The sequence below is a fragment of the Colletotrichum karsti genome (assembly GCF_011947395.1).
Source record: "Colletotrichum karsti strain CkLH20 chromosome Unknown Scaffold38, whole genome shotgun sequence".
NCBI classification, from domain to species: domain Eukaryota; kingdom Fungi; phylum Ascomycota; class Sordariomycetes; order Glomerellales; family Glomerellaceae; genus Colletotrichum; species Colletotrichum karsti.
In genome coordinates this window covers 210,910-238,800 of record NW_024065938.1, presented here as the reverse complement: position 1 = coordinate 238,800, position 27,891 = coordinate 210,910, and the positions used below count along the sequence as shown (strand labels likewise).

The window sequence follows — 27,891 nt, the reverse complement described above, 5'->3', positions numbered from 1 at the left end:
TATGTGAGTGAGTAAAATGCGTATAACTGCAGGAATTACATTTGATCGGAAGAGCAGTTCTCGGAGACGTTTGCTGACTCATGAACCGCCAGCAAGGTCGCAAAGCCAACTCCACTTATAAAGTCTTGAAACAATCAATCATACCATTGAAAATGCAGATCAATGCTTATCCTACAGCTGAGTATTTAGATCACGGCATCTTCAACTTCAGATAACCCTCAGTGTCATGCTTCTCCACTGCATCGCCCTTCTCGTCGACGTGTTCAGCTATGCTGCTCCGCAAGCCCTTCACCGCCCTCTCACCCAGGGCAAGCAGGCTTCCCATGCCTAGCATCTCCAAGACGCTGATGTCAAACCCGAAAACCCCCTTCCACCAACTTCGCATCTCCACCGCGACCAGGCTATCCAACCCAGCATCTTGGAGTGACATGTTGACATCAATCTCCTCTTCAGTCTCCACTGGCTTCAGGAGAAGTCGGAACAGCTGAGTTGCGATTTGTCTTGCCAACATGGCGGGAACATCTGGAGATGAGAGAACTGCTGGATCCGTAAGTACGAGCTTGAGAAACGTTTGCAGGGCGCTCGAGTTGGAGGCAGAACTGCTGGTTCCGGTCTTTGCGAGGTCATCGATGTGGTAAAATCCCATACGGCGGTCCTCTTTCCAAGTGACTCTGTTGGACGGATCGGATAGTGACGTTGTGCTGCGGTGGCCGAAGATCAACTGTGATAACTCTACAAAGCTCGAGGGCGTCGACATATGGGCCTGCTTCGATGGGCTGATAACGGCAGCCAGGGAATCGAGAAGTTGTGGAATCTGAACACCGAATACTCCTTGTGCCATCAGCTTTTCCAACATTAACGGATGCTCCGCGAGGTATCCGCAGTCGGTCATTGCGCCTACAACAAGCGAAGCAGCAGTCAATCCGAGACGGTGGCGGTACTGGACGAATGCATCAAGGAATGTATTCGCCCCCGCGTAGTTGGATTGGCCCGCTTGCCCGTAGATTCCAGAGATGGAGCTGAAAAGCAGGAAGAAGTCCAGGTGAAGGCCTGCCGCCACGGATGCTTTGTGCAAATTCCAAGTTCCTCGAACCTTGGGGTTCACAGCCGTAGTCCACTCCTCGTGTGTCATCTTGGTGAAACCCTGGTCACGCAGAATCATGGTCATGTTGATCACACCTCGGATTGGCCGTGGTGATGTCGCGATGGCATGTTCAACGTCGGCTATGTTGACCACGCTGCCTTTAACAGCTGTTGCGGAGCAGCCTTGAGCTTCAAGTTCCCGGAAAAAGCTCTGGTTCTCCTCAGCATCGCTACCTTGACGTGAGAGATAGACCAAATGCTTTGCGCCGTGCTCGACCATCCAGTTTGAGACGTGTCGGCCGAGACCACCTAAGCCTCCAACAAGAAGGTAGCTGGACTCGCTATCAAACTTTGAAGTGAGCGTGGGCAAAGAACCTTTAGCCGTGGTGCGTGGAATGTTTTCCATCTGCAGCACAATCTTGCCGATGTGCTGGCCTTTCTGCATGTAGCGGAAGCACTCCTCAACCGCATCCGCTTTAAATGTTTTGATAGGACTCAAAGCAGTGATATGGCCTTGCTCATAAAGCTGGACAATCTTTTTCAACAGGCTAAAGGCAAGTCAGCAATATTCGGACACCGATGCCACACATCACTTACATATTGCCCTTCTCCGGCCTGACATCGATCATATGTCCAAGGTCCACGCCATGATAGCTTCGGTTCAGAGCGAACGGATTCAACGCCAGCTTGCCATTACCAATGAAGTCTCGCTTTCCGATCTCAATCATCCGACCAAATTCGGCGACGCAGCTCCAGGACGCATGAAGCAGCTCGCCACTCAAGGAGTTGAGAACTACATCAACACCTCTTCCGCCGGTGGCCTTGAGAGTATCTGGTAAGAATGAGGCGTCGCGCGAGTTGAAGATGTGGTCCCTTGGAATGCCGAACGAGGACTCAAGGAACTGAACCTTCTCCTCGTTGCCCACCGTACAGAAGATATCTGCACCAATCATCTTGCAAATCTGGATCGCGGCGAGCCCGACGCCTCCGCAGGCCGAGTGAATGAGTACTGAATCGCCCGAAGCAAGGTGGCCGACCTCGAGGAGTCCGTGAATGACTGTTGAAAAGACGCACGGCATCGTCGCGGCTTCCTCGAAGCTCAGACTATCCGGGATCTTTACACACAACTTTTCGGTGATCGGTATGTTTGACGAGAAACAGCCTCCACCAAAGATGAAGACCCGGTCTCCAGGGACAAGCTCTTTCGTCTCCGGGCCAATACGCCGAACAATACCGGCCGCTTCAAGTCCCATGTTCGTGTTGATGGGATCGACAATGCCCATGGCGATCAAGACGTCCTATTTCATGTCAGATGTATCAAGCAACGAGTCGAAGAGTGAGCCTACCCTGAAGTTCATGCCACCGGCCTTCGACTCAACAATGACCTCATCACCAGCCAGATCATTCGTCCTTCTGGGTTTCCAACTGAGTGTGTTCAGCCGACCGTACTTCCCGATACGTAAGTCGAGGACAGTATGATCCTCACGTTTCCCGTCTGACGGTCCGCCTTGCTCCCTCTCGCTAGTCACATGCGGCGTCTGGCGTAGTTCATCATTGACGTTGGCGGGGTACACCCGTGAGACATGTACAACATTCTTCTCGATGCTGTATTCGTACTCTGGTTGATGAGAATCTTTCCTTTGCCGGCAGAACTTCCGGAAGACTTCAATTGCGGTGGAAATGGAGCTGGACTCGTCGATCTCACAAGTCACGAAGTCTATGTTCAGCTCAGTCCTGATGGATCGCGCTGTTCCAATGATTTGACTCCATCTTGGATCTGCGCATCTCAATTGAGAAGGTCGCGTAAGCCAGAATATTCCAGCATTCGACGTAGATGCCTGAGCCACAAGAGACTGAAATGCTGCGAAGAGCTCGGGTTCGATGTTCTTCAAGAAGGGACCTTGCAGGTCGAGAGTGGTGATGATCTTAGCAGTCGTAGGAAGCGGGCCGTCTGCAATCTCATGAAGGCAGGGTTCACAACCAATGCTGACCAATCGCTTTTGAAGGTCTGCTGCAAGGTCTGTCGATTTTGCGTCATGCAGGATGGTTACCGCGCTGGACTTCCTTAACGGCTGCGTAGGTCTCGCAGTCATGAAGGCAAGCAGGTTGTTCGGACGCTCAGAGTCGTAGGCAATGTTGTCCAGACCATCAAAGCCAGCTTTTCGAAGGTCGGTGTCCCATCGATCGGGAGTGACGTACGGCTGATCGGGTCTCCCATCTTCTTCACCTAGCCACCAACCCGGGAGAACTCCCATCACGAAGTTCAGAGGAAGCGCGTCATGGGAAAGCTCTTCCATGTAAAGCCTACCCTCCGGATGCAATATCTTTCGAACATTGGTGAGGGTCCCTTGAAGGCTCGGGGTCGCGTGGAGAACATTGGCGGCGAGAATCAGGTCGTATGATTCAGGTTCGAAACCCTGTTCGATCGGATCTTTGGAAATGTCCAAGGGCTTGAAAGTCATGTTCGGATACTTCTTGAACCGTTCCTGGGCAGTCGCGAAGAAACCCGCCGAGATGTCCGTGTAGGTGTACTCAGAGTAAAGCAGGGCTCCAGTCGGACCTCTCAGCCATTCCAAGACCTTGTTCGTGGTTCCGCCAGTGCCTGCACCAATTTCCAAAATTCGGAGATTAGGCTTCAAGTGACCAAAAGCCTGAAATAGCGGTCGTCTATCGGTGATGTTCAACGAGTTGTAGACCTCGGTGAGGACGTTGTTAGGCATGAGAACTTCCAGGGGCTCAGCCTGGCCAAGGAAGATTGGGACGATATTGTCGAGCACCTTCTTCATAGCCACCACAAAAGATCCGAATGATTCAATCTGAGACATCGACGAGAAAGTGGATTCGACGTCTACCACCCTTTCAGGCAGCGGCTGCTTCTTCATCCAGTTCAGAAACTTGACGAGATGTGGAAGCATGGTCTCTACACCATCCAGTCGGCTCAAGGCACACTGAATGTAGTTCAATGTGAGATCCTGAGTATGGATAAGGTTATCCTGACTAGGATGAGCTTCGATGAGATCGGACATCTTCAAGAAGTCCACATCCGGCTGCCAGAATGTTCGTGCACCTGCATGAGGGTCGGTATCCTCTTCACATGTGTCGTTCTCCAGCGGGCTCAGCTTCACACCCTTGAGCGCAAGCACAAGTCTGCCATCGGAAGTAATCCCCTCACCACCACCGCAGATGACACCGCGAGGCGACTGTGTCGCTTGAACCTCCATCTCGATCTCGGCATCTGAGGTGAAGACTTCCAATGACTCGATGAACGTTGGAACGTTCATCTTGTCCAGCTTGTGACCAACACCTTTGGCGGCAGCGACACTGAAGAGCTGTAGAAAGAAGTCCACTTTGGTTGGGTGTACAGAGTAGTAGGACTCGTTCGATATGGTGTGGGTAGCAGTACCGTGAGATCTGTGTTCGGTCGGAGAGCAAGCGACATCCTTCAACCCCTGAAAGTAGGGTCCGTAGTTTGCACCAACATTTCGAAGTGCTTGGTACCACTTTCCAGGACCGATGAGGCGAGGAAGTTTGAGCATGGGGTCTCTGGTCGTGTGTCTAGTGGCATCTTCCAGTGCTTTGACTTGACCGCTGCAATGCTTCGACCAGGTCGAACCGTTGTGGGAAGCAATCGTGAACTCCCACCATGAGCTGTCTAGACTGTCCGTGAGTCTCTCACGACGGAGGCTAGTGATAATTTCTGTCGATTTACTCTCGCTGAGGACCATGGCCATGTCAATGACCACATTGCGCATAGCAAACCCAGCAAAATCACCAGTATGGAGTTGTCTCGCGGCTTCACCAGCCATACCGACATACCCAGCGCACGGAAAGATGATGTCTCCCTTGATGTTATGATCGCGTATCCAAGGAACGTAGTTCAGTGTCAAGACGTTGCGGAAAATTGGATCATTCTCGCTACTTTCCGGGACACGGACACCCAAGATCTCGTGCTTTGGAAACTTGCGGAACTTCCACTCATCGGAAATGCGACTCGAGAATAAAAGAGAGTGGTCATGCTGCCAGGGGTATGAAGGCAGATTGGTGACGACATGGGCATTGCCCTTGGGGTTGGTGAGCCGGTTGAAGTCCACGCTCACTCCATGCTGCCACAGCTGACCAATTGCTGCAAGGAAAGTCTCCGTGGAATTCTTTGAGCGAATGAGACATGATGCGTAAGCCAAGTCGAGAGATGATGTTTTGAGGATCTGTCGAAGAGGTCCCGCCATGGCTGAGTGGGGTCCTACCTCAAGGAACACGAGTTTGTTACTGCCCCTACTCTGATGCTCTGCGATGATGCTTGAGACAGCCGAGTCGAAAAGTACTGGTGACTCTAGATTGGACCGCCAGTATTTCGCATTCGTCGGCTCATCCACTTGAAGCTTCTCCCCGGTCACTGACGAGAAGAACAACGGCCAGGTGCCTTCGATTGACGAACTTCTGCTGAGATAAGGGGATGTCATAGACATGTACCGGTCGCCGACCTCTTGCATGTGGTGAGAGTGATATGCCTTTTCGACCTTCAGAGTCCGAGCCAATACTTCAGGATGCGTCTTCCGAATTTCTGCAAGAACTTCCTCTACTCGGTCCGCGTCTCCGGAGACCGTGACACTCGACGGCGAGTTCTCGCAAGCGATGACCACACCCTCAACCAGGAATTTCGAAGTCTGAGCCCGTCCCATGCCGACCGCGGCCATGGCGCCGGACTTCGTAACTTCAGAGGAAGCGATGCCGCGATAGTAGGCTGCGATGATGGCCTCCTTTGCAGTGAGTCTTCCGGATGCATAAGCGGCTGCCATTTCACCTGATGAATGACCGACGACCGCAAACGCTTGAATAACTCCGGCTTCTTTCAGAGTATCAACAAGGGCTACTTGTACAGCAGTACAGACGGGCTGAGCCAGGTACGCCTTGTGAAGGCTGCTCGACTCGGCAGGCTTCATGAGCTCATCTGCAAGGGTCCAAGATGGACCGTCGGGCAGGATGCTCAAGATCTTATCCATCTGTCGAATCGAACGAGCGAACGCCTCGTTGGTATTCAAAAGTTCGGCGCCCATTCTTGGCCATTGCGCTCCCTGGCCGGTGAACACCAACACGAGATCGGCTGGTGATGGGGACGCCTTGGCAAACGGTGAGGTACTCAGTTCCGAACCATCTTGAAACACAGAGAATGCGCGATGGGGTAGATGAATCCTTCGAGATGACAGAGTGTAGGCGATGTCGTCGAGCATTGCTGGGTTATCACTTATGTACCTCTGATTATTGACAACCTGTCGTCGGAGAGAATTGGCTGTGTTGGCAGAATAGACCACCAGGTGAGCTGATGTCTCCGGAGAGGCGGACAGCTCTCTCATTGATGGGCTTTCAGCCCTGAGGAAACTGATGGCCGACTCAATGACGACGTGGGCGTTAGCGCCGCCAATGCCGAAAGAATTCACTGATGCCCTTTCTATACGGTCTTCCGGCCAGGGTGTAGGAGTGACGGGGACTTTGAGGTTGTTCTTGTCGAACGGAATCTTGGGATTAGGGATGTCGAACTTGATGTTCGGCGGAATAGTCCGATGCTCCAAGGCAAGCACCGCCTTAATCAACGACGTGATACCAGATGCACCCTCCGAATGGCCGATGTTAGGCTTGCAAGAGCCAATGTAGACACCGGAGTCTCCGAAGACCTTCGCAACGGCGGTGGTCTCAATTGGATCTCCTGCAGCTGTGCCGGTACCATGGCATTCCACAAAACCGGTTTGCGAAATGTCCGATGCGTCAATTACCGCTGCGGAATACGCACGTCGGATCATTGCTTCATGACTCTCGAAGCTCGGGATTGTCAGACTCGGGGTCTTGCCGTCAGCGTTGCTGGACGTTCCACGAATGACGGCACGGATCGGGTTGCCATCACGAATAGCATCGCTGAGCCGTTTGATGAAAACCACGTTGACGGCCTCACCGCGGGCGTAGCCATTGGCTGCAGCGTCAAATGTTCGACAAGATCCGTTTGGTGAGAGCACGCCCTGCTCAGACATACTGACGAAGATACTAGGGGCCATGATGAGATTGGACCCGGCCACCAAGGCCGAGTTGCATTGGCCATGACTGATGGACATGCATGCCTCGTGAAGGCCGATTAAGGCTGAGGAACAACCCGTCCGGATGGTCATGCTAGGGCCTTTGAGGTCGTATTCGTATGATAGGCGGTTGCTGAGCATGAAGTCGCCATACCCCGTTATCTTATACTGGCCGACGACTTCTGTGTCTCTGTTGAGGATCTCGAGGTGGTCTTCTCCGAAACAACCGACGAAGGTACCAATCGTCTTGCCGCGGAAGTCGGTCTCACCAGCACTCTCAAAACACTCTCTGGTGAGCTCAAGGAGAAGTCTTTGCTGAGGATCAGCTCGTTCAACCTCGGTCTTTGGCATTCTGAAGAAGGTGGTGTCCAGCGCAGCAAGATCGACAGATTCGTCCAGGAAGTAGCCATGCTGAGTTTTGATGTGACCAGGTTTTCCTGACTCAGAGTAGTAGTTGGCAGCATTGAATCTACTGTGTGGGATTGGACTTCGGGCGTCTTGTTTATTCACAAGAAACTGCCAGAATTGGTCGGGAGTTGCGATGCCACCTGGAAGCCTCAACGCCATACCGCAAATGGCAATGGGCTCTGCAGCTCCGGGTGAACTCCCTTCCCATGGTGCCTGTCCGTTGGTCTGAAATGGATTCATGTTTGCTTAGCCAGATGTATTCACGAAAAAGAATGACTTACCTCGGAAGTATCCGTGCTTGCGTCTAAGAAGGGGGCCATGATGAGTTCAAGTGCCCGAGCTTTTGTGTTTAAACTTCAACTGTGATCTAATTTGACCAGATCATTCGATTAATCAAAAGCTTTATTGACAATCAGAATTGTGAGAGGATGAACTCTATCTTATGTGACCTTAACATCGCATTGCGTGTCCAATGGTTTCAGAGAACGGGCATCACAACTTATGTTCAATTCCCGTTCATAGCCTAACGTCCTATTCATAGTCTCAAAGACGACCAATCTGAAGACTCTTTCGTCTATTTAGTCAGCGCTAGATAGGTCTTGTCTTGGTTACTAAACCCGTGTCGAGTAAGAACTCGACTCATGTCTCTGATGTTGCAGTGCATCATGAGCTGAAAAGACTATTGAAGGATGCGTTTTCAAACACGACTGGTCTACGCTTATGATACGCGAGCTGATCTTGAATCCAACGTAAGCTACGGCCGCCGCGATTTCGTGCATACCCTCTCCGGGCGATCTCAATCCACGTCAGCATGACAGACCAAAGTTCCATTTCACCCTATCAATTCGGCATAGATTCGTGGGCCGACGCGTTGCTTCTGACCATCGTGCAGCGATTGTGAACTTGAGTGATGACAGTGAACTCTATTGCCAAATATTGTGAGTAGTGATATTTGTTTGTTTGTGCATCGGAAGGGATTGCCCGTTAGGTTCTGACTCCTCATTCCGTGTACGTTGGCTTGTTCCACGTCGAGTCTGAGATCATGTAGTGAGCGATTGGCCATATCGTAGAGCCAGAGGGCCGTAACAGCAAGAATGTCATATGCTCCATTGGTTTATCTAGAATTTCCAACTGCATCTCATCCTGAAAAGCACGCAAGAATTGATGTGATTGCTGCCGCCGGGTGGCCGCATGGACCGGAGCTCCAACCGGCTAGCGTCCCCACTCCGGGAGCCGTTTTTGGCAATTGAGGGTACCGCGCCGCACCGTGCCGCCCCGCTGCGTGACGGCCGAAGTCGGGGGCGGCCGCCCCGTGGCGGTGCGCATTCGAATTTCTGCCCAGCGATGACATGAGGTCTGCCCCAACCAATCTCAGACTCGGCAAAAAGGAAGAAAGTGCCCAGAATCCAATCGATACGAACATTCCGTTTCGCAAATGAAACATTCACTCGTGAGACTCTCAGATGGAGAAAATTGTAAGGGATGATGGATGACGAACGACGATCAAAACACAGGTCAGGTCTGACCATTCTTGAAAAAGAATGCACACAGCTCCGAGAGGTCATGGCCGTTAAACAAACAACGCACGAGAGGCGGGCATCGCATCCAACGAACACCATGCAGACCATTGAATGCAGTAAGCACCCGATCCCCCACCACCTCTGCAGCTACGATGACCCTTTCCTATCTCCTCAGGCCCGCCTCTCTGTGCTCATGCAAGCATTGTCAAGACTGACCAATGAGTGCTTTCGTCGTATGCGTGATGATACTATGCAAAAGAAAACGTAGGGCCTCCATCGAAAGATGAGAATGACACGAAGCCTGGCGCTTACGCAGACCCTTGGCAACATTGAAGATCAGCACGCACCGGACCTCACAACGTCGGAAGAAGAAATGTGAAAAAGACCGCAGGTGGCCCATTTCATGTGAAGTACGACATATGCAAGGCAAGCAACGGCTCTCAGGAACTCCAGTCTCCGATGCTGCAAAGCAGGGGTATGGCCCTCATCCTCCTCTTTTCTTCTGCCGGGTATCCTTCCGTCAAACCCATCTCGCTCACCGCGGCTTCTGTCCGCTCCAGAAATGCATCTTGCCGTATGCATGGACGTTGGGATCTCTCATCGCATTACGACATTCGGCAAACAGGACTTCCATCCGCAGCTTGCTCCACCCAAGCAATTCAAAGTGGATGGCGCCAACCGCCGGGAAAAACTCCTCACATGCCGTACGATAGTACATGCCCACAAGACGCATCGTTCTAGGAGGTTCGGATTAGCTCAAGCCTATTAATGGGAATCGGTCTGCTCACTTGTCTTTCGGCCAGGTTCCGTAAGGCAGCTTAACCGTATGGTGTTGGATGTTGACGAAACCGGCCTGCTCAAGGTATTGCCGACCAAATACCGCGGCGTGTGAATTTGTGCCAAACTTCGCAAACGCGTCGACCAGATGGTGCGTGAAACGGACTAGTGGCCAATCCTCTGGCACCGTGTTGTCGTCGCAATGAACTTGACCATCCACATCCTGGAGCTCGACCCAGCCGCCAGGTTTCATATGCCTATCGTCTTGTTAGCATTATCACAACTGCAGCCATCAGAGAAGGTGGCGTACTCGTACGCGTTCCTGAGTAGTCCGACTGGTGACTTTAGAATGGGGACCATATTGCGCAGATGTACAAAGTCGAAATCGTTTCCGTTCAGCCATGTGTCTTCCACGTCGTCAACCAGAAACCTGACATTGGAAGGCACCCATTGAGGTTGGATAGGGCTCAGGTCGAGCCCTGTGATTTCGGCACTGGGATACCTGTCGCCCACTGGGTTTGTCGACGTCAGCATTGTGGTATTTGTACAACTCTTCCTCCTTGTTTGGTCGGGTATTACTCACTCTCAATGGCCCAGATTCCCGTACCGGTCCCCAAGTCAATGATCTTATTCGGATTATCGCTGATAGGCGCGAAGAACAGCTTCCCGTCGGTGACTTCCAGCATCATAGCATGCAGCATATCCTCCCGGTTCTGCTCGGTCTCGTCGTTTGGGATCGGATATCTCCCGTGTCGGAACTTGTGGTACCGACGGCCGTTTTGGAAGCTATGTTCGTAAACGCTCGAGGTAACCGAAGTCGAGTCCGTCTGATCGCCCACAGAATCTCCGTCAAATATACTGGGTTCGAATTCGTCCTCGTCGTCGACGCCGCCTGCTTCAATAGGGTCTGCATTGACAGCAACTTCGACGGCAGCAGTCGATTCTGTTGAAGTCGCGGTTGTCGTGGCGGCAGCTTCGGGATCGACCGTCGTGGCCGTCGTTTGCTTGTCATCGGCGCCCGTGGTTGTTGGCGAAGTAGCTATTTCCAGGCCGTCAATACAGAATGGAATTGGTGCAAAACGATTTGCGACCATGATCTGATGCGTTACCGCTTTGCGAGGAGCACACAGGAGATGGACTTACCGCCTGTCCTGTCACGTTGAGGACTACCGCGAGGGCTGCCGCCGTGGCTGCGGGGCTTGCTTCCGCCCATCTCGACACTTCGTGTTGCTTCAGCAGAAGCGCATGTAGGCTTCTCAAGACGTTATATCGACGTCGCTCCTGGCTAATGAGCCAGACGATGCTTAGGAAGAACCCAGCGACAGTCGCGTTTGGAAGAAAGAAGGAAACGACAGCAGCTTGCAGTTTTAGCTCTGACGTTGCGTCGTACCCCAGCTGCCTTTCGCCGGTTGATAGCACTACCTCTAAGCTGGGTTATCCTGGCTTAAGCTCTGGTTAGGTCCCGAGCCAACACGAGCAGTTCGTTCGAGTCAAGCGGTGTAGGCGGGGTTCGTGGTGTTGGAACGGCGCGCGCAGGGGCCTGGGCTCAGAATTGCTCCGTCGAGTAAGGTTTCTTGGCTGGAGGCAGGGCTGAAATCGGTTCACACTACTGCTGGTAAGATCCTACTTCGGGGATGGTTGCTGAAGGGATCATGATGTTGGTTGGGGCAATGCGGCGTCTATGTCTTCGGAGGGATGAGGCAGATGAGAGACAGGAGATCGATCTTAAGAGATCACCTGAGAAGAAAACCGGGAAGCCGGGATTCGATGTGAATCCACGACCATTTCTCAGCCACATATCGAAGGCCGAAGAGCCATTGCCGAGCTAAGACAAAACGTACAAGAAGAACTAGTGCACCGAATAGCGCGTCCAGGAGCGGCAAGGTTTTCGTCTAAGTGACCCCTTTGCTTCTTCGCCTGTAGTGTCGCATGCATAAACACACATATGATTGAGTCCGATGTGACCTGTGGCAGCCGGAGAGGCGGCCGGGAAAGGGTAACATCAGTTCTCGTGCTCGAAACCGCGGCTGTCAATCCATGCTTGACGTCTCGACCCTAGCGAGGGGTGAGAGGGGAATCAGGCCACAAGGGCTCCAGCGTTTGCATCCTTCGTGTCGTTCACCCTGCAAAAGGCATGCAGCGGCGTGGCACCCCTCCGGATCGCATCCGCTTTACACAGGGCTACTGAGAAACTTCGTGTGGCGTTCATGGGGTCTCAAATGGGCCATCGAAGCTGGTGCCTCTCATCCCAGGTGCCCGGTTATCAGATAGGTAGGGCAATGGCAGACTATTCTGGACCCCTTGTACCTTGTTTGACATACCAAGCCCTGTCTCTGTGGCTCACTAATCAGTGCTCATGAGACTTCCGGATAGGGTAGTCTATGATGAGCTGAAAATGCCAGGCCGCCGTGGTCGTTCAAGATGAACCGTCGAAGCACCCACCGTTGAAGGCCTTGAGCGATAGACGTCAGGTTCTCGATATGCATATCTTTATGACAGCTTTCCAGTCTCCCCAATGACGAATTTCGCAGCATCGGGAAAACAATGCAGATAGCCGTTGAGAGATCAATCGGATGAGAACAAATGCGGCGATCAACTCGCTTCATCGTGTCTGCACGCGCCGACAAGGAATAAACGGCAACGCTTCTCTCATCAGTCGGGCGGCACAGCCGTCCTGCAATCGAGATACGTGGAAGCGCGCCTCACTGCGTGATTTCCAATGCTGCCGTAGACATGAAGTGACCTATCATGTCGGCCTTTGACTGCATCTCGCCCTGTCTAGCGGTGGCGGAGCTGTGTAAAAAGCAAGCTCAGCGCTATCAAAGTCCGCCATTGGGCGGTCATATTTCTCATTGGGTCTCACTTTTTCGATATTACTTCATGTCGTGCCACGTCGATACAACTGGGTTGAGATCTGGCAAAAGCAAAGAGGATGGAAGGAAATACTATTGTCGTCGAATCGAGGCATCATACACGTTGGCGACAGCCCACATCATCATACCAGCACATTGCAGATGACAGACATCTCGAGTCCATCCGAGTAACCCATCATCGCGTGCGCTGACCTCCACATTCTCGGGGCCACGCGGGGAAGCGAAGGGAGCAGCCGCCGGTCGGCGTTTTGCCAAGAACGGGTCTTCCTCCGGCCCTAATGCGCCTTCGACATCTCATTCACGCCGCGTCGCTAATTCTGAGCCATCACACACGGCGACTTCATGATGGCCTTTTCTACAACGCTTCGAGGCCGGTGAGGGGTCAAAGAGACAGAATACTCGACGGTCGCGGATTGTCACACGGCAGAGCTTCACACATCTCTCACATCCGTCTCAAGCGGGTACATACTGTTGCCAAGCAAGTCTGGGTGGCGCATCTCCGCGGCCGACAGATCTCAATCTGGCCTGGCTTTTTCGCTTAGCATAGCTCTCTGGCTGTAGCCCAGTGCCGTCAACCACCGGCCCCGTTGTGAAGAAATAGAATCATCTCCCTACTTTGAATTGCTTACCTCTCATCTGCAAATGAGCCTAGGCCCTCCCATACCCGCGATGTCAGCAATGAGACCAAAGTCCAACACATCGGTTGAGCGGCTCTTCAGATTGCCCGATTAGAGACCGTCTTACGGATTCCGGGTATTATGTCGGCGCCTCCCGGGCTCTCACCCGAAGATGTTTGGACATGAGATCTAGGCATCCGTACGGTCAGGAGAACATGACCGTCTTTGGTGACACACGGGAATATTCGGGATCTACTCAAAGCTGTGATAGCCTTTCATACTTCACGCAACACGGTCCCAGGAGCTATAATATAAAGATTGTCGAGGTATTTAGAACGCTGCGTGACGTTGCAAAGATCGTATCGATGCTTTAGTCTACGTATTTAGGATATTTCACAATGCCTTTCTTTGAGCGCAACGAGAAGATATCCATCTTCTACCTAGACGAAGGCCCTCAAGATGCAACAGTCGTTCTGTTGATCCCAGGGATAACATGCGACCTTCACGACTGGAACTGGCAAGTTCCCTTCCTTCTAGAACACGGCTTCCGTGTAATCACCCCGGACCCCCGAGGCCAGGGCCGCTCGTCGGCCCCGGACCCGACACCGAACATCCGATCATGGCCCGGTCCCGACTCGGACCCGACAATCGTCGATTATTACCCGCAATCCACCGCACATGATTTCATCGCATTACTCGGCCACTTGAACATCTCCTCCGTCGTCTTGATCGCACATTCACTCGGCACCGCTGTCGCATATCACCTCGCTTCCGTGCGTCCCGATCTCACCCGAGCCTTGGTCGTCTTCGACGCGCTCCACTCGGTCCCGTCCGCCACTGCCGACGAATACCTCACGGATCCGCAGCAAGTCTTGCAAAACTTGGTGATGTTATTTGGAGAGGCACTGTATCCGCCCACTGTTCCCGCATGGCATAACACGTGGGTGGGACGAAGAGCGGCTCAGGGTAGCATGGAAGTTGTACTGGCGCAGTGCTGGGCATGCTTGGGTGACCCTAACGGCATTGGACGACGAGAAATATCCGTTGCCCAGCATGATGGAAAGATCAAGTGCCCTCGCTTGACGCTGGGTAACAGTAGTTTCTGGGTCAGTACCGAGAAAACCTACCTCTCGCCAAGCACCGAGTTAGACGAAGTACATCTCGTCGAGGGCGCAGGCCATTGGTTCTTTCAGTTAAAGAGCGATAAGGTGAACCATATGTTGAAGAAGTGGTTTGTCAGAATCGGTTTGGTATGAGCGAGCTTCTATGCCGCCGGCTTTGACAACATTCATGTATTCTAATACCCAGAATCTCTTCTCCTGATGAATCTCCTTCCTCGCGGTTGATGCTCGACACAAAGTGCCTGACTGCAGCCAACTCAGTTGTCACGACTGGAGACAACATTGCTTGAACAGACTTGCGCACAAAACGCATCTGTGGCCACATTCTAGGTCTCCTCAAGAAATATCCCGAAGCATTATCCACGAAAAGTCGAGGCCGACCAGTATACTATCATCAATGAGATACTCCCAGACATACCAATATATCTTGTAGAATGTTCTCCAGAACCAATACACCTGTCCTCCGGGGTAGATCGGTTGAGTGCCACGACACATTGACGTTGTGCCATGTCCGAGAAGAAGTGTCTTTTGCCTCCAAATCCTTTCACACTCTTTCTGGATCGCGTAATCCATACCCTGGAGAAACACTAGATAAAGACCACACATCCCCACAATCAATGGGTAAAGGTAGAAAAGCTGACGCCGATAGACCATATCATCAGAAATCCAGAACGAAGTCTGAAAGAAAAGGGGAGCCAAGGCTGATTTCGGAGGGGGGCCCAAGCCTGGATTGAGCGACGACCTAAAGACCATTGTGCCCAAACAAGTGCCAATCAAGGCGGCCAGCATTCCTCGTTTGCACCTAACCTGTCGTGACCACCGAGGCGCGAAATATGTGATTGCGGGTACCAAGTGAAAGGAATATACGGCCATCAAGCAGTCCCATGCCACCCAATGCATGAGTGGCCCTAGAAGATATCGAAGAAGGTCCAAAAGTCTCCCGGTCGAACACTCGTTTCTGCAGATACAACGAGACATGTTGAGCCCCAAATCTGTCCCTAAACCAGTCACAAACCCGGTCAAGATGGTAACATGAAGTGCGATGGGTAGCAGTGAGATATGCCATGGTACTAGCTTCTGGATCCAGCGCATCATCAGCGTAAATGGTAGAGGAAGCTGTCGCTTGATCATGTCTACCAGACAGCTCAGAGAATGATCCACAGAGAGCTCAAAAGGTAACGAGAAATAACCTCTTGAGTACCGTTTGATGTCGATATCGAAGACTGGAATATCAAGTAGACTTCGGTGGCCTACTTTAAGACGTAAATAGGAGTCTCTGAGAACCAAAGATCCCGTTGTAAACCGGAGAGACGACGGATCTTCTATCAATGGCAGAACCCCGTCGCGAGATTCCAGATTGGCCAGAGAGTACTCAAGGTGGTATAGCCCGGTATCCTTCCTCCAAGGCCATTTGCGCGGCCACAGCCATGAGCTCAAGGCCAGGTAAGGTTGCGTTTTGGCGACCTTCATGAAGACTGTGGTAACTTCCTTTGTATCGTTGAACTCGAGCAATACCGCAACTGTACCATACAGAGAAGGTGCGATGATTTCCTTTTCTCGTTGTGCAAAGACTGGTACCAGCGTTTCAGGGGAATGTGAGTCACTCGGTGAGTAGGCCTCCAGTACTTCTGTACCAGCCGGCAAGCTGTTTATCCAAATATACCAAGAGGGTACTGGCTCTGTATCGAAGCCAGAGCGTATCTTGGTCTTCAACAGAATTCTTTTCATGGCCCATTGGTGCCACGTGCGATGGCTTACTCGCATTGCTGAGTGAGAGCTTCTCGAGTACGCACCGCCTTCGTGGATCGTGAGAGGAATCGCGATAAGGGTCCACGGGTCGCTGCGAAGCCGACAAGGGAGTATCGCGTATGCCCACGTATTTGCCGATACAGGCAGTTCGATCTCAAGCCCTCGGCTTGTCGGGGTCCACATGAGCACGGTCTCGCACTCCACGACGTCGTTGCAGAGAAGGAAGTGCTCAGGACCAGGAGCTAAAAGCCCTACAGGTGGATCAGAGAAGTGAGGTTGCTCTCGTGCAGCCCATGGGTGGTCCATGCCGACGATCATCTTCAACGCTGACCGGACCGGGGATGAAGCGGCTGCTTCCTCATAAGGCTGAGGTCTGCCGTACTCATCCGACAGGTTCCAAGCGAGAAGTGTTGAGTCGAAGCACGTTTGGATGATCTGTTCTTGAAGCCTGATGAACGCTTTCGGGCCCTCGCCGTAGATCAGTGGCATGTTGACGCCAAAGATTCCCAGTAAGCAGTACGCGATGTCCTCGGTCCTTGTCGTCGTCCGCCGTGCTGCCCAGCTCATCCTCTCGGCAACGCTTGCTGTCGCCAGGGACCCAAGACGAGATTTTCGACCGTAGCTTGGGCTGCGTAAATAGCGCTCGTTGATGCCAGTGATGCTGCTAATGGCAGAGGCTGTGTCGTCGCGACTTGCAATGACAGTCCAGTCTGCCGCGAAGAAGTCGAGTTTACTCGGGGCGAGAAGTTCTTGAAGCGTCCATCCCCGAGTCCACCAGCGAGACTTGACGAACGCGGGGTCCGTTGCGTCTTTGGTCGGCGGGACATCTGAGAGGTACGCGAAGCAAACTTCTGCAGCCTCATACCATTTGAACATGGAGTTGATTGATTCCGATAGCTCTGCACTGCTCGTCTTGTCGATGCAGCAGGTGTCGACCCACACGTGTTGGTATCCGTACTCCAGAGCCTTAGCACAAGCTTCCTTGATCTTCGTGTAACCTAGCTTGTTTATGGTAACAGGATCTTTGGCTCGGAAATCTTGAAAAGACACCTCTTCGGTCTTCCAGGTATGAGAAAGAATTGCATAACTGGGCGCGGCGTTGTCGAGGAACTCCTCGAGCGCGAGAGTCTGGGCATTGATAAGCCACATTGTGGATGAGACCAGTTCTGGCCAGTCGACCTGGTATGATGGATTCAAGATGGTCAATAAAACTGTGATCTCTGGCTGAGGTCTAGTCAGAGGTTTGAATGACGCGCGGTTATGAAGGAAACGTGGAAGTATGTCGAAGAGATCTGCACTTTGGGCAGCAGGCAGCAGGCAGCAGTCGGCGTCGGTAATCACGAGAATGCGTGCTTATGGTAGGTAGCACTTGATAGGCTGCGAAGCGACGTCTGATGCCCAGCTGGCACATGATTCGTTGCGTTTGGCCGAGGAAACGTCGAGGCGACTAGTACGGCATCGGCGATCGCAAATTCAGGAGGTTGTCGTCAAGCTCAACTCAGCCTATCATACCGACTGAATAATTATGACCAAAGAAGTAAATAGAACATTGGTGAATTGACTAGACGCTATATGAATGGCAATGTTAATAACGATGTAGTCGTAGATTTAAAATGCGCTACTGGGTAGCCGGACAACCTCTGGTGATGTTACTTATTGTAAGTAGAGGACAACATAGTTATCTCTGTAAGACGAGAACGTTTTGTGTTTTTACTCAGAATCCGCAGAAGCCTGTTTCTCGCAGATACAATTGCAATAGTTTCGACTTTCTAGGCATAGTTCTCTACACTTTTCTGATGACTATCAAATGGTACCTTCACACACAATGTGGTGCAATGGAACTTATAAATACGCAAGAACTTTTGGCAGTAAGGTGGAAGCTGCTGCGATTGCCTGTTCTTGCTTTGATGTTTTTATCGATGACAATTGACAAATAGGATAGATCTACAGCTTGTACATAGTAACCTATCGAGGTTCTCTACTGTCCTTGGCAAAACACCAGGCCGTTCTTCACAACTTGCGATAAGCCGCAATGCCCCATTATCAACAGGCATACTGCAAGCTAAAGCTGCGACATTACAACCAGATTACATCCGTCCTGAACAACTATCCAAATATGCAAAGACTCCACTACAGCACATGGTAATTTACGAAGTTCCTACCCAGGCAATAGGCAAGGTATGCAGGGCTGCAAAGACCCAAGAACGTCACTCGCGGCCATCAAGGTACCCGAACATGAAATACCATGCTCAGCGACAGGGAGACCCGAATGCTCGGGCACTAGAAATGCATGACTTTGGAGACCTTGGTAAGTATGTTGATCGTAAAGCTTATTTTGAAACCTTGTGTTCATGGTAGAGACGCGTATCTCTCCGATTCACCGTCATTGACGCCGCTACTGTGTACAGCGCCCTTGTACGTCAATCTTCGTCATCATGGCCATTTGATCGCAGCCACGTCTTCATTAATATGTTAACATTCAAAATATAAATATAAGAGCAAGTGAGGGAAATTAGCAAAACTTCGTCTTCGTTAACTTGCGCCGGCCAAGTGCCGGCCCTCCGGCTTGTAAAGTCGCCGCACCGGCACTCCATTCGTGCGGGGTTTGAGTCTAATCTTCGGCGCGCGGACACGACTGGGGCAGGGAACTCTGCAAGTGAAAGCCTCTCCGCTTTGCCCAGTCCCTTGGTTGCTTGTTATTGCCAAGAGCAAGCCGCCTTCCCGATCGGAAACTGTGCCCGTTGAGGCCGATGCCGTTCAAGTTATCTTGGCCGGATGCCTGAGCAGAAATGGGTAGACTGATAGACTGGGACACTGCTGGGAAAATGACGAAATCGAGAGCAGAGAGATGAGTTGACGTATGTGCCTGGCCACAGTGTGTGCGAACCGTAAGGCGCTTGTCAATGTTGGCGAATCGGTTCCCGTCGGTTCAAGACCTAAAATGCAGCATATGTAGGATGAACGATGTTTGCCGTCGATTGTCCTGAAATCGGCTTGATCGGCTCTCTGGATGAGGACGTTGGCAGTGGCGCGATTTCGCCTAGATATCACTTGGCTGGGACTGCGCTGCAACATCGAATGCTCAGTGCATATGCAGGCACAGAGGCGCACGCAGGCTTGATGATGGGCTCTCTGGTTCCTCTGTCAAGACGAGTCAGGATGACAGTTTGCCTTGGGGGCTCATGATGCTAACGCGGCCTCACTCACGCCAATTGTCAACTCAATTTTGAGAAAGTAAAATTTCAGAAGGTCTTGCTCTGGATGTCATCGTCACTATCGTCTGCACCAAAGCACAAGAAGCTCGATGCTCGTCCTCACGGCAGGAAATTGAGAAATAAACAATGACACCCCGGCATGATTCACCTCAGCCACCACTCTAAATCCCCTCTCATGAGGCTTGGCACCTGCCTGATGAAGCAGTGATGATCCACAGAGCTAGAGGGGAAAGATCCGCCTGGACCCAGAAGCAAAAGTCGCGCCCCTGTCCTTGATGGTTTTCCCTCCGTCACCTCTCTTCGCCTCCATGTTCGACCTGCTCTCCGCGTGCTAGCATCATTCAATTCGCCAACCACAACGGTTAATCTTGGGCCAACATTCGCAATTTTCTCGAGCAAAAGTTCTCGCCAAGACAACCCGACGTCGCTCACCTGCCCGAGGTAGCATCGCCCGTCTGCAGCCATGCCTCAGTGACCGGCATGATATGGAAAACATCCAGGGACCAATCTTTTGGGTTCCTTGCCATTGTTTCCCGGAACTGAACTCAACGCTCGCCTGGGCCCGGGCACAGCTATTCCCTGAGCTTCCAAGCAATTTGGGAGAGCTGCCCCTACCATGCGGTCGCACCAATTGAAGCAATATCACCGTATGTCGTCTTATCGCGCAATCCAGCAGGCGACGTCTTGGCATGTACAGGAAGCCATGGAGGCCAAGATACCCGAATAACATAAAGCCCCAGCGCCACCCGGCTTCAATATTGAAAGCTTCCTTATGTTGGCCAGTCCACTTGTTGGGATCCATCGAAGCTTGCCAATCACTCACCTAGCTTGTGAATAGCTTCCATCATCCACGATGAAGACCACCTCAGCTGTCGCCGCGGCTTTGTTCGCGCTGCGTGCCTTCGCGACCGACCCCCTCACTGCCGACAAGGCGGAGGCTGACATCCTGACCAAGGAGTGAGTAACCGCTATCCGCAATTTGACTTCCATGAGCTCGACTGACAGCCCCTCTCCCAGGCTCGAGCGAAACCTCTGGAACCTGAACAAGATCGCCCGCGACAACGGTGGAAACCGTGCCTTCGGCCTTCCTGGCTACAAGGCCTCGTCCGACTACGTCCTCGAGCGCGTCCAAACCCGCTTCGCCAAGCAACTCGACACCAAGGTCCAGTACTTCAACCACACTTTTGCTCAAACCCGGGAGCTCAAGGTCACTGGCCCCGACGGCGAGGATGTCTACGTCGTGAGCCTCCAGTACAACCACCCCACCTCGCTTCCCGACGGCGACACCGCACCGCTCATCAACATTCCCGTCGATGATGAGAGAGGTAAGATCAACAGCACAGTATAGTTGCAGGGGCAAATGCTGATTCGATATCTACAGGCTCTGGCTGCTTCGCCGACCAGTGGGAGGGTATTGATGCCACTGGAAAGCACGCTCTCGTCAAGCGCGGCGTCTGCGCCATCTCTGACAAGCTCAAGCTTGCCAAGGCTGCCGGTGCAGTTGGTGTCATTCTTTACAACCAGACCCCAGGCACCGACATCAGCTCTGCTACTTTGAGCGCCGAGAACTTGGGCCTGCTGGTGCCTGTCGGTCTTATCCCCCTCGAGATTGCTACCGCCTGGCAAGAGCGTCTGGCGGCGGGCGAGACTCTTGAGGTCAACCTGATCGTCGATGCCGTCTGGGATGAGCGTGAGACTTGGAACATCATTGCCGAGACCAAGGAGGGCGACCCCAACAACGTCATCGTTCTCGGTGCCCACTTGGACAGCGTCCAGGCCGGTCCCGGTGTCAACGACGACGGCTCTGGCACCAGTGCCCTTCTTGAGATCGCCGGCTCCTTCAAGAAGTACTCTGGCTTCAAGAACAAGGTCCGTTTCATCTGGTGGGGTGCTGAGGAAAGCGGTCTCGTTGGATCTCTCTACTACACCGCCCAGCTTTCCGAGGCTGAGGCCGACGCCATCCGTTTCTACTGGAACTACGATATGATCGGCTCCATCAACCCGGTCTACAACGTCTACCTCGGAGACAACGAGGGCGATCTGTTCGGTGCCCAGCCCATTCACGACTACATCGCCGCGCAGGGCAAGCCCGCTGCCTTCGGCGGCTTCGGCAGCAGCTCCGACTACGTCGGCTTCCTCCAGCTCGGAATCCCCAGCTCCGGAATCTTTACTGGTGCCGGTGCTCCTACCGACCCTTGCTACCACTTGGCCTGCGACACCCTCGACAACATCAACTGGGACGCCATCACCATCAACACCAAGGCCGCGGCCCGTGTCGCCGCCGACTTCGCCAACGAGCTGCCCGCTGGCCTCCCCCGTCGCACCAAGACTACCCCGGCGCGCCGCAGCCGTGAGGCTATCCGCCGCGAGTTCCAGAAGTGGGCTCTCGCGGCTGAGCAGGCGGAGCACGCCAAGAGCTGCAGCCACGGTGATGACCACGTCGTCTAGAATGCCACTGCTAGGATAGATAGACACATGGTAATCAATAATGACTTCGGAATATTGAACGAAATCCTACAGTCGTCCAAATATGTCATGACCTGGTCGAGAGAACTTCACCTAAAGCCTTTGACCAATCTGAATCTGTGACCCTACAATTGTCGTATTGGCGACGTTGTCTCATGTTATCTTGAATTGGTATTGACTGTGACGTTACATTGACGTATCTAGGAACTCGCCTTTCAAGCTGTGACGACAGCCTATTCAATGCAAACGCTGCCCTCTTCGGCCGAGGCGTAGATCGGTCCGATGACATCAACCGGAGGCGGAGTAGCTATCACCAGCAAACACCCTATCCTCTCAAAGATTCCCTCCGCACCATTCACTCGCCGCAAGACAAGAGAGAAAAGATGGTCTCTGCAGCCGACCTGAATCTGACTCATCCGAAGACACCATATCTCTGCCCCTAAGAGGACTTGGCTACGGCCGGGCTGTTCCAGAAGGTAATCCGCCTCTATCTGGAATCGTAATCCATCCGGGAAAACAACGGCGTAATCATCGTGCTCTTTCCCCTGAAATTTGACGGTAGTTCTACCCAAAACACCCTTGACGAGGAGACCTCTGAGACGAACCTGACCTTTCTCGATCGTACCATACTCGTCCACCGGACCACGCTCGACCCAGCACTCCTCGACCTTGGCAAAGTGCTGGTAAGGCTCTCGATCTTCCTCCGTATGTCTGGGACTGTCAATATCATCGTCTTCATCCTCCAGAAACAGAATCTCGTCATAATAATTCACGTGCGACTGCACGCTCGCCCATGACCACGACGGGGCCGGCCGAGGGTCCGGTCTCGGCTTCCTCCACGTACTGCCAGCCGACCTGGCCGCCCAGATCAGGTCGTCGCTCAGGGTGTTCTCCCACAGACCGGCGAGGTACTTGGTCTTTCTACGCAGCGCCATGTGTTTCGCGAGGCCGCCCATCGCAGGCAGTCTGTCCTCGCACTTGGTCAGGCCGAGACACGTGTAGGACGTCACGAGCGTCCTCCAGAGCTGCGCCATGTAGTAGCTGGCGTAAACGTGCCACTCCTTGCCCGGGATCAGGCTGTCGAGGGCGTCGGCGTGGACGAGCTTTGTGACGGTTGCGTGCGTCGTTTGCGACGAGCCGTGGTTGTTTATCCCGCTGCATTCGCATTGGAGATCGGACCGGCACTCGAAGAAGAGCTCGTAGCGGCCGAAGTGAAGTACGCGAGTAGACAGCATCCGTTCCTGGAAGACCCAGGCCCGGGTGAGTAGTGGGTAGTCCTTGATGGTGGGGTGACCGTAGACCTGGCCTCCGAAGTCGAGCTCGCTGAAGCTTGAATCCCCAAGAGAGACTTCGAGGTGGTGGTCTATTCTCTCGCGGAAGAACAATTGGTAGGGCTCTCCCGTGATCGTCGTGCCGGAGACTTCAAAATCGGGCGTGTTCCGGAACAAGCCCCCGTCACCACTCGACGAGTGAGTGGCGGCGATGGTGAGGTACGAGTTGCTGTAGACGTCCATCATCCTCGCGGCCTCGACCTCCCAGTCCCTGCGGTCGTTCTGTATGATGCAGAGCGAGTCGATCCAGATGTACCGAATCCCCAGGCGTCTAGTCACCGTGACGGCGTCTTGGAACGTCTTTGACAGCTTCGAGAAAGGGACTTCCCGCAGATGCTCTTGCAGATTTTCAGTCGTTGTAGTAATAATCTGTTTCAGACCCCAACAGTGGCTGAGAGCGACGTATGAAGCGACCTCGCCCCGAGTCTGCACCAAGCGGACAGGTCCATCATCCAATCCGACATCAACAACTCTACTCGGGAGCCTTGCCTCATCTGGTGCAATACAAAACTCGTGGGTCTTACCTCGGCAATCCTCGATCCATTCTAATGCCTGATCCATGGCGGCCTGCGAGTCTGTTCGAAGTGAAGTTCTATCGTAGAAGGGCATCGAGTCCCATTCGTCCGGGATAAGGCCAACACGTTCGGTCAGCGGATGCAGCCCTCACTTAGCCGGCTGGACCGTAACGCTAGCTTACCATTTACGAAAATGGACATCTCGAACTTTGTCCCATCCGCCATTCGGAACCGGATTTCCTTGTCGACGTCGTCATCTTTATCCTCTTCGCGGAGATACAAGAAGCTGATGCTGCAGGACACGATCTCCGGTTCTTTGACCTCGTGCTGGAGAAAACAGCCCCTCGAGCCCCGAAGTATAATCTCGCAGATACGGCACGATTTGGCGGAAGTGACAAAATCCTGCCACGGGATGTCCAGCTTGAGGTGGTTCCGATGCCGTCCCCCCGTGTCCGCCAGTGCCGGGCCTGTGAAGTCGTGACAGATTGCGCAGGGCATGTTTGATCAGACGTGTTGGATTGTGTGGAAGATGGACACAAAGCTGACGGCAAGATGCGATGCTTACGTGGATGGATGCACACAGCCTGATCAAGAGCCGCTCGCAAACCGTACCTGGCCACGTGTGCATGTGCCAAGTAGTAACGCTGACGAACCGGGGGTCAGGCTCTGCCGATTCTGGCGACGGCAAACGGACAATTTCAAAATGTCCGATACACAGATCTCAGGACCGAGTACTCGGATGAAGGAGGTAAAATCCGGGGTAGAAACATTTGTAAGCGGTCTGCTGTACGCTACATGGACTTCATCGAGGTTGGTTGATGTCGATTGGTTGGCCTGACATGGAAGTCTGACTCACAATTCTTTTGATAGCAATCAAACACAGAACGGCAGTGAGATCGATGGCTAGCTGCGGCCCAACATTCTTCGGATAGCAATCTCATTTGCTGACCCTCTTTCTGGGTCCCGTCACTTAGCGAGGAACTTTGGATCGCCGAATGACTGGCAACTGGAACACTGCAATAGATGCATCCACGACTCCGACATCAATGTGTGCACTGAATCATACAACGAATAGAATTCTGTAGGAGTTGTGTAGCGGTCAAGTTGAAATTGCAAATAGAGATTCAGGATCGGTTGCCGTGTGACTCTTGACCGGCGAAAGCATGAGATCGTTTCATATGTGCTATCAAGTCTATCAGCTTCACAGTAATATAATTATAGTTGAATAACAGGCCTCAGGCTGTAACATGTATTCGGAATACCCAACTCAATCGCGTATCTCTCAATCTATCACCACTGAGGAATTGCGCGACTCTGATACCAATGTTATTGAGAACGATGCGACGCAAGAAACCAACCTTGTTTGATATCAGGTATACTACAGTGACCATGAGATGAGTGGTGCATCTATCATTTTCTAACAAAGAAATTGAAGACTTGAAGAAGAACAAGTCGTTCTAAGGGGCCCCGCTCCTCGATCACCAGCGCAGTCGATCAAAGGAGTTGTGGTTCTATGCCTGGCCACGCCACTCCGAATCACCAACATCCAAGTGAAATTGGTAGGCGATCTACGATACGTGTAAGTTACCCATATCAATTCTTTTTGAAATGGATGAGAACTGAGCAAGAAACCATTGCCGCAGCTGGAATCGACGAAGCTTTTTCATCCCCCTAGGAGACGACACCAACCTTGTTCTCCTGATGGGTCGCTCGCTGGATGTCTTCTCGAGCTCCGAGACAGACGGTACAGTATTCTCTGCCGGCAACTACGAGTACCCGTTCGAATTCTCGATCCCCGGTGACACCATCGAGACCGTAGCAGGAATCCCGGAAGCCTCAACAACCTACAAACTTGAAGCTTCAGTTATGCAGAGCGGCCTCTCTCAGGACATTCGCGCAGTCAAAGCCGTGCGAATCATCCGCACGTTGACCTCTTGGGCCCCTGCGAACCTGCACACCATTCACATCGAGGAGACATTGCCGGATAAGATGCAGTACTCGATACTCATTCCGCAGAGAGAGATTGCCTACGGCGGGACCATTCCTCTCGAAATGCGGTTCGCGTGTCTTCAGAAAGGTCTCAAGGTTGAGAAGATCGACGTCACTTTGGTCGAAGCCCGGGACTTCTTTCTGCGGGCACCTCATGAGACAGTTAACAAGCACCAGAAGACGAACCAGGTGGCCTCGACATGGACGTTCGAAGTGGAGCATGAGGGCCTCAGCTATGAAGAAGCCGATGGCTTTAGCCAGGGGTTTTCGGTCGTGTCAAAGAACCTTGAGTTGCCTCGAACGCTAGAGCAGTGCATCCAAGATCTGAGGTATGCCGGGTTGCAAGTCCGACACGAGCTGAGCTTCACAGTTTGCCTCAAGGATCATGATGGCAACACGTTGCAGGTATGTTAGTCCGACCCAACACGGTAGTAACTGCTAATCGAAAAATGTTAATAGACCAACGTCTCCTCACCAATCCGGATCTTCATGACACAGAACACAACGTTCGACGAGTCTGGAAAGATGACTAGTCAAGAGCCTGCTTTCGCCTCAGCCGAGGGCGAGCCTAGTCACGAAGCCCCTCCCAGCTACCCAGACCATCTACACGATCAACGAAACGACGAGATCGGCTCTTCTGCATCTCAAGCGTCATACGACACGACAGATACTGGCTCGATTCGCAACTCTGACGATCGTAGCCGTCCCTCGATCGAAGATATCGGTCAGCCGGCTTCTCATCTTGAGCTCAACAGAGTACCGAGCTACGGAACTGCTGTTCGTGCAACAACAACAGGTCGTCCGAACAACAGGGGCTTTCTTCCCAGTTATGCCGAGGAAAGTGATTAGAAACTCCACGACAAGATGAGTTGACTATATCGGAGAAACATCTCCAGGACGACGTGAGCTTCAACCTTGCTCACCTCGCACTTAACCAGATAAAGCATCTGGGTATCTCCCACCATGACATCATGGAGCAACACATTCAACAATTGTATGAAAGAAGTGGTCTTTGGCCCAGTTCAGTTTTACGCACGACTAAAGCTTGTCGTCAACCGAGAAGTTTTTCAACATTCTCATGCGCACTTGTGGGAAATAGAGACAGGAAAAGTTGTGGATTTGCTGTTGGGAATTTGAATTTTTATGGCGTTCTATCGGCGCATTGTAAGAAAAGTGGAAAGAAAGAAACGAATAGAACATCCGTTTCAAATGTTGTAAGTTGATGGCCTGGTACAATTTCAACGGATTCATGCGAAGCTTAGGCAGCAGGAAGAACATCACTAAGAGAATAAGTGTGCTGCGCCTCGCCGTTGCGGCCAACTTCACGACTGGGTAGACTACCTAGGTTTGACTCCAGCCTGCACAATCAAACGAGTCTACATATTCTTTTCTAAACGTTTTCCATTTCTTACTCATATCCATCACCATCATGCTTTTGCAATATGATGTCAAACTTGAGCTCCTCAATCAGTTGCGCTATGAGATTTGAGAGACGAAGGGCGCCATCAGCATTCACGATCAGGCTGGTGAGAGGAAGCCCTGTAAGCACAGCCACTGCCGTCTGCACAGCTGAAAGCAACAAAATAGGCGACAACGTTTTAATTGGAAGCCAGAACGCGCTCTGCGTTTATTGCTGACACTTGTCACCCCCAAATCATGTTTGTAGCGCGCGATTGGGGTAGACTTCTCGCTTAATGAATGAAGGATGACATGAGATTACCCCCTATGCAGATCATCCAGGTCTCAGCCGCCGCTGTGTGACAGCGCTGTAGGCGCATTTTCGCTGTGCCGCAGCGCTATTATTATCGTTGGTAGCCTAGAAGATGCCCAGCTCTCCATTATGTACGAGTTACCCGCCACCGGATTCCAGAAGGTCACAATGTTTTCATTCACAGTCGTTACCTCTGATCGAAGTACTTAACTTGGAAATCGGATATCACGTTGCAACTGGAGACGTCGATGAAGATTGGCGTACGAGAGTGGAAGCACAAGTTGCTTTGAGACCCGGAAAACACCACAATGGCGTCCCACCATGGGCAATCAGTCAACGAAGCGACTCCCTATGCTGACAACGGCCTTTATCCCGTACAACACTCTGACAAAATCGTCGGCGGACCTGCTCTACAGCAGTATGGTGCACAATACGGCTCTCAACATGGGGGTTA

At 52.4% G+C, this 27,891-nt stretch overlaps 6 protein-coding genes across 6 annotated transcripts; 3 read left to right on the top strand and 3 right to left on the bottom strand.

Annotated features, from left to right (window-relative positions):
• Positions 1–190: 190 nt before the first annotated feature.
• Positions 191–10,944, bottom strand: CkaCkLH20_10157 (polyketide synthase; the record flags this gene model as incomplete). Its single annotated transcript, XM_038892871.1, has 7 exons — positions 191–1,631; positions 1,681–2,381; positions 2,430–7,617; positions 9,613–9,810; positions 9,862–10,107; positions 10,161–10,362; positions 10,434–10,944. The coding sequence occupies 7 exons, from the start codon at positions 10,942–10,944 to the stop codon at positions 191–193; spliced, it is 8,487 nt and encodes a 2,828-aa protein (XP_038741791.1).
• A 2,794-nt stretch (positions 10,945–13,738) lies between these two features.
• CkaCkLH20_10156 (alpha beta hydrolase fold protein) lies at positions 13,739–14,596 on the top strand (the record flags this gene model as incomplete). Its single annotated transcript, XM_038892870.1, has 1 exon — positions 13,739–14,596. The coding sequence occupies one exon, from the start codon at positions 13,739–13,741 to the stop codon at positions 14,594–14,596; it is 858 nt and encodes a 285-aa protein (XP_038741790.1).
• Positions 14,597–16,061: 1,465 nt separating this feature from the next.
• On the bottom strand, positions 16,062–17,359 carry CkaCkLH20_10155 (uncharacterized protein; the record flags this gene model as incomplete). Its single annotated transcript, XM_038892869.1, has 2 exons — positions 16,062–16,106; positions 16,220–17,359. The coding sequence occupies 2 exons, from the start codon at positions 17,357–17,359 to the stop codon at positions 16,062–16,064; spliced, it is 1,185 nt and encodes a 394-aa protein (XP_038741789.1).
• A 2,919-nt stretch (positions 17,360–20,278) lies between these two features.
• On the top strand, positions 20,279–21,873 carry CkaCkLH20_10154 (peptidase family M28; the record flags this gene model as incomplete). The annotated part of the gene is made up of 3 exons (XM_038892868.1): positions 20,279–20,382; positions 20,443–20,750; positions 20,807–21,873. 3 exons carry the CDS (start codon positions 20,279–20,281, stop codon positions 21,871–21,873), a joined length of 1,479 nt encoding a protein of 492 aa, XP_038741788.1.
• Positions 21,874–22,124: 251 nt separating this feature from the next.
• On the bottom strand, positions 22,125–24,235 carry CkaCkLH20_10153 (het domain-containing protein; the record flags this gene model as incomplete). The annotated part of the gene is made up of 2 exons (XM_038892867.1): positions 22,125–23,797; positions 23,920–24,235. The coding sequence occupies 2 exons, from the start codon at positions 24,233–24,235 to the stop codon at positions 22,125–22,127; spliced, it is 1,989 nt and encodes a 662-aa protein (XP_038741787.1).
• A 1,203-nt stretch (positions 24,236–25,438) lies between these two features.
• CkaCkLH20_10152 (arrestin) lies at positions 25,439–26,575 on the top strand (the record flags this gene model as incomplete). The annotated part of the gene is made up of 2 exons (XM_038892866.1): positions 25,439–26,131; positions 26,186–26,575. 2 exons carry the CDS (start codon positions 25,439–25,441, stop codon positions 26,573–26,575), a joined length of 1,083 nt encoding a protein of 360 aa, XP_038741786.1.
• Between the last annotated feature and the right edge of the window lie 1,316 nt (positions 26,576–27,891).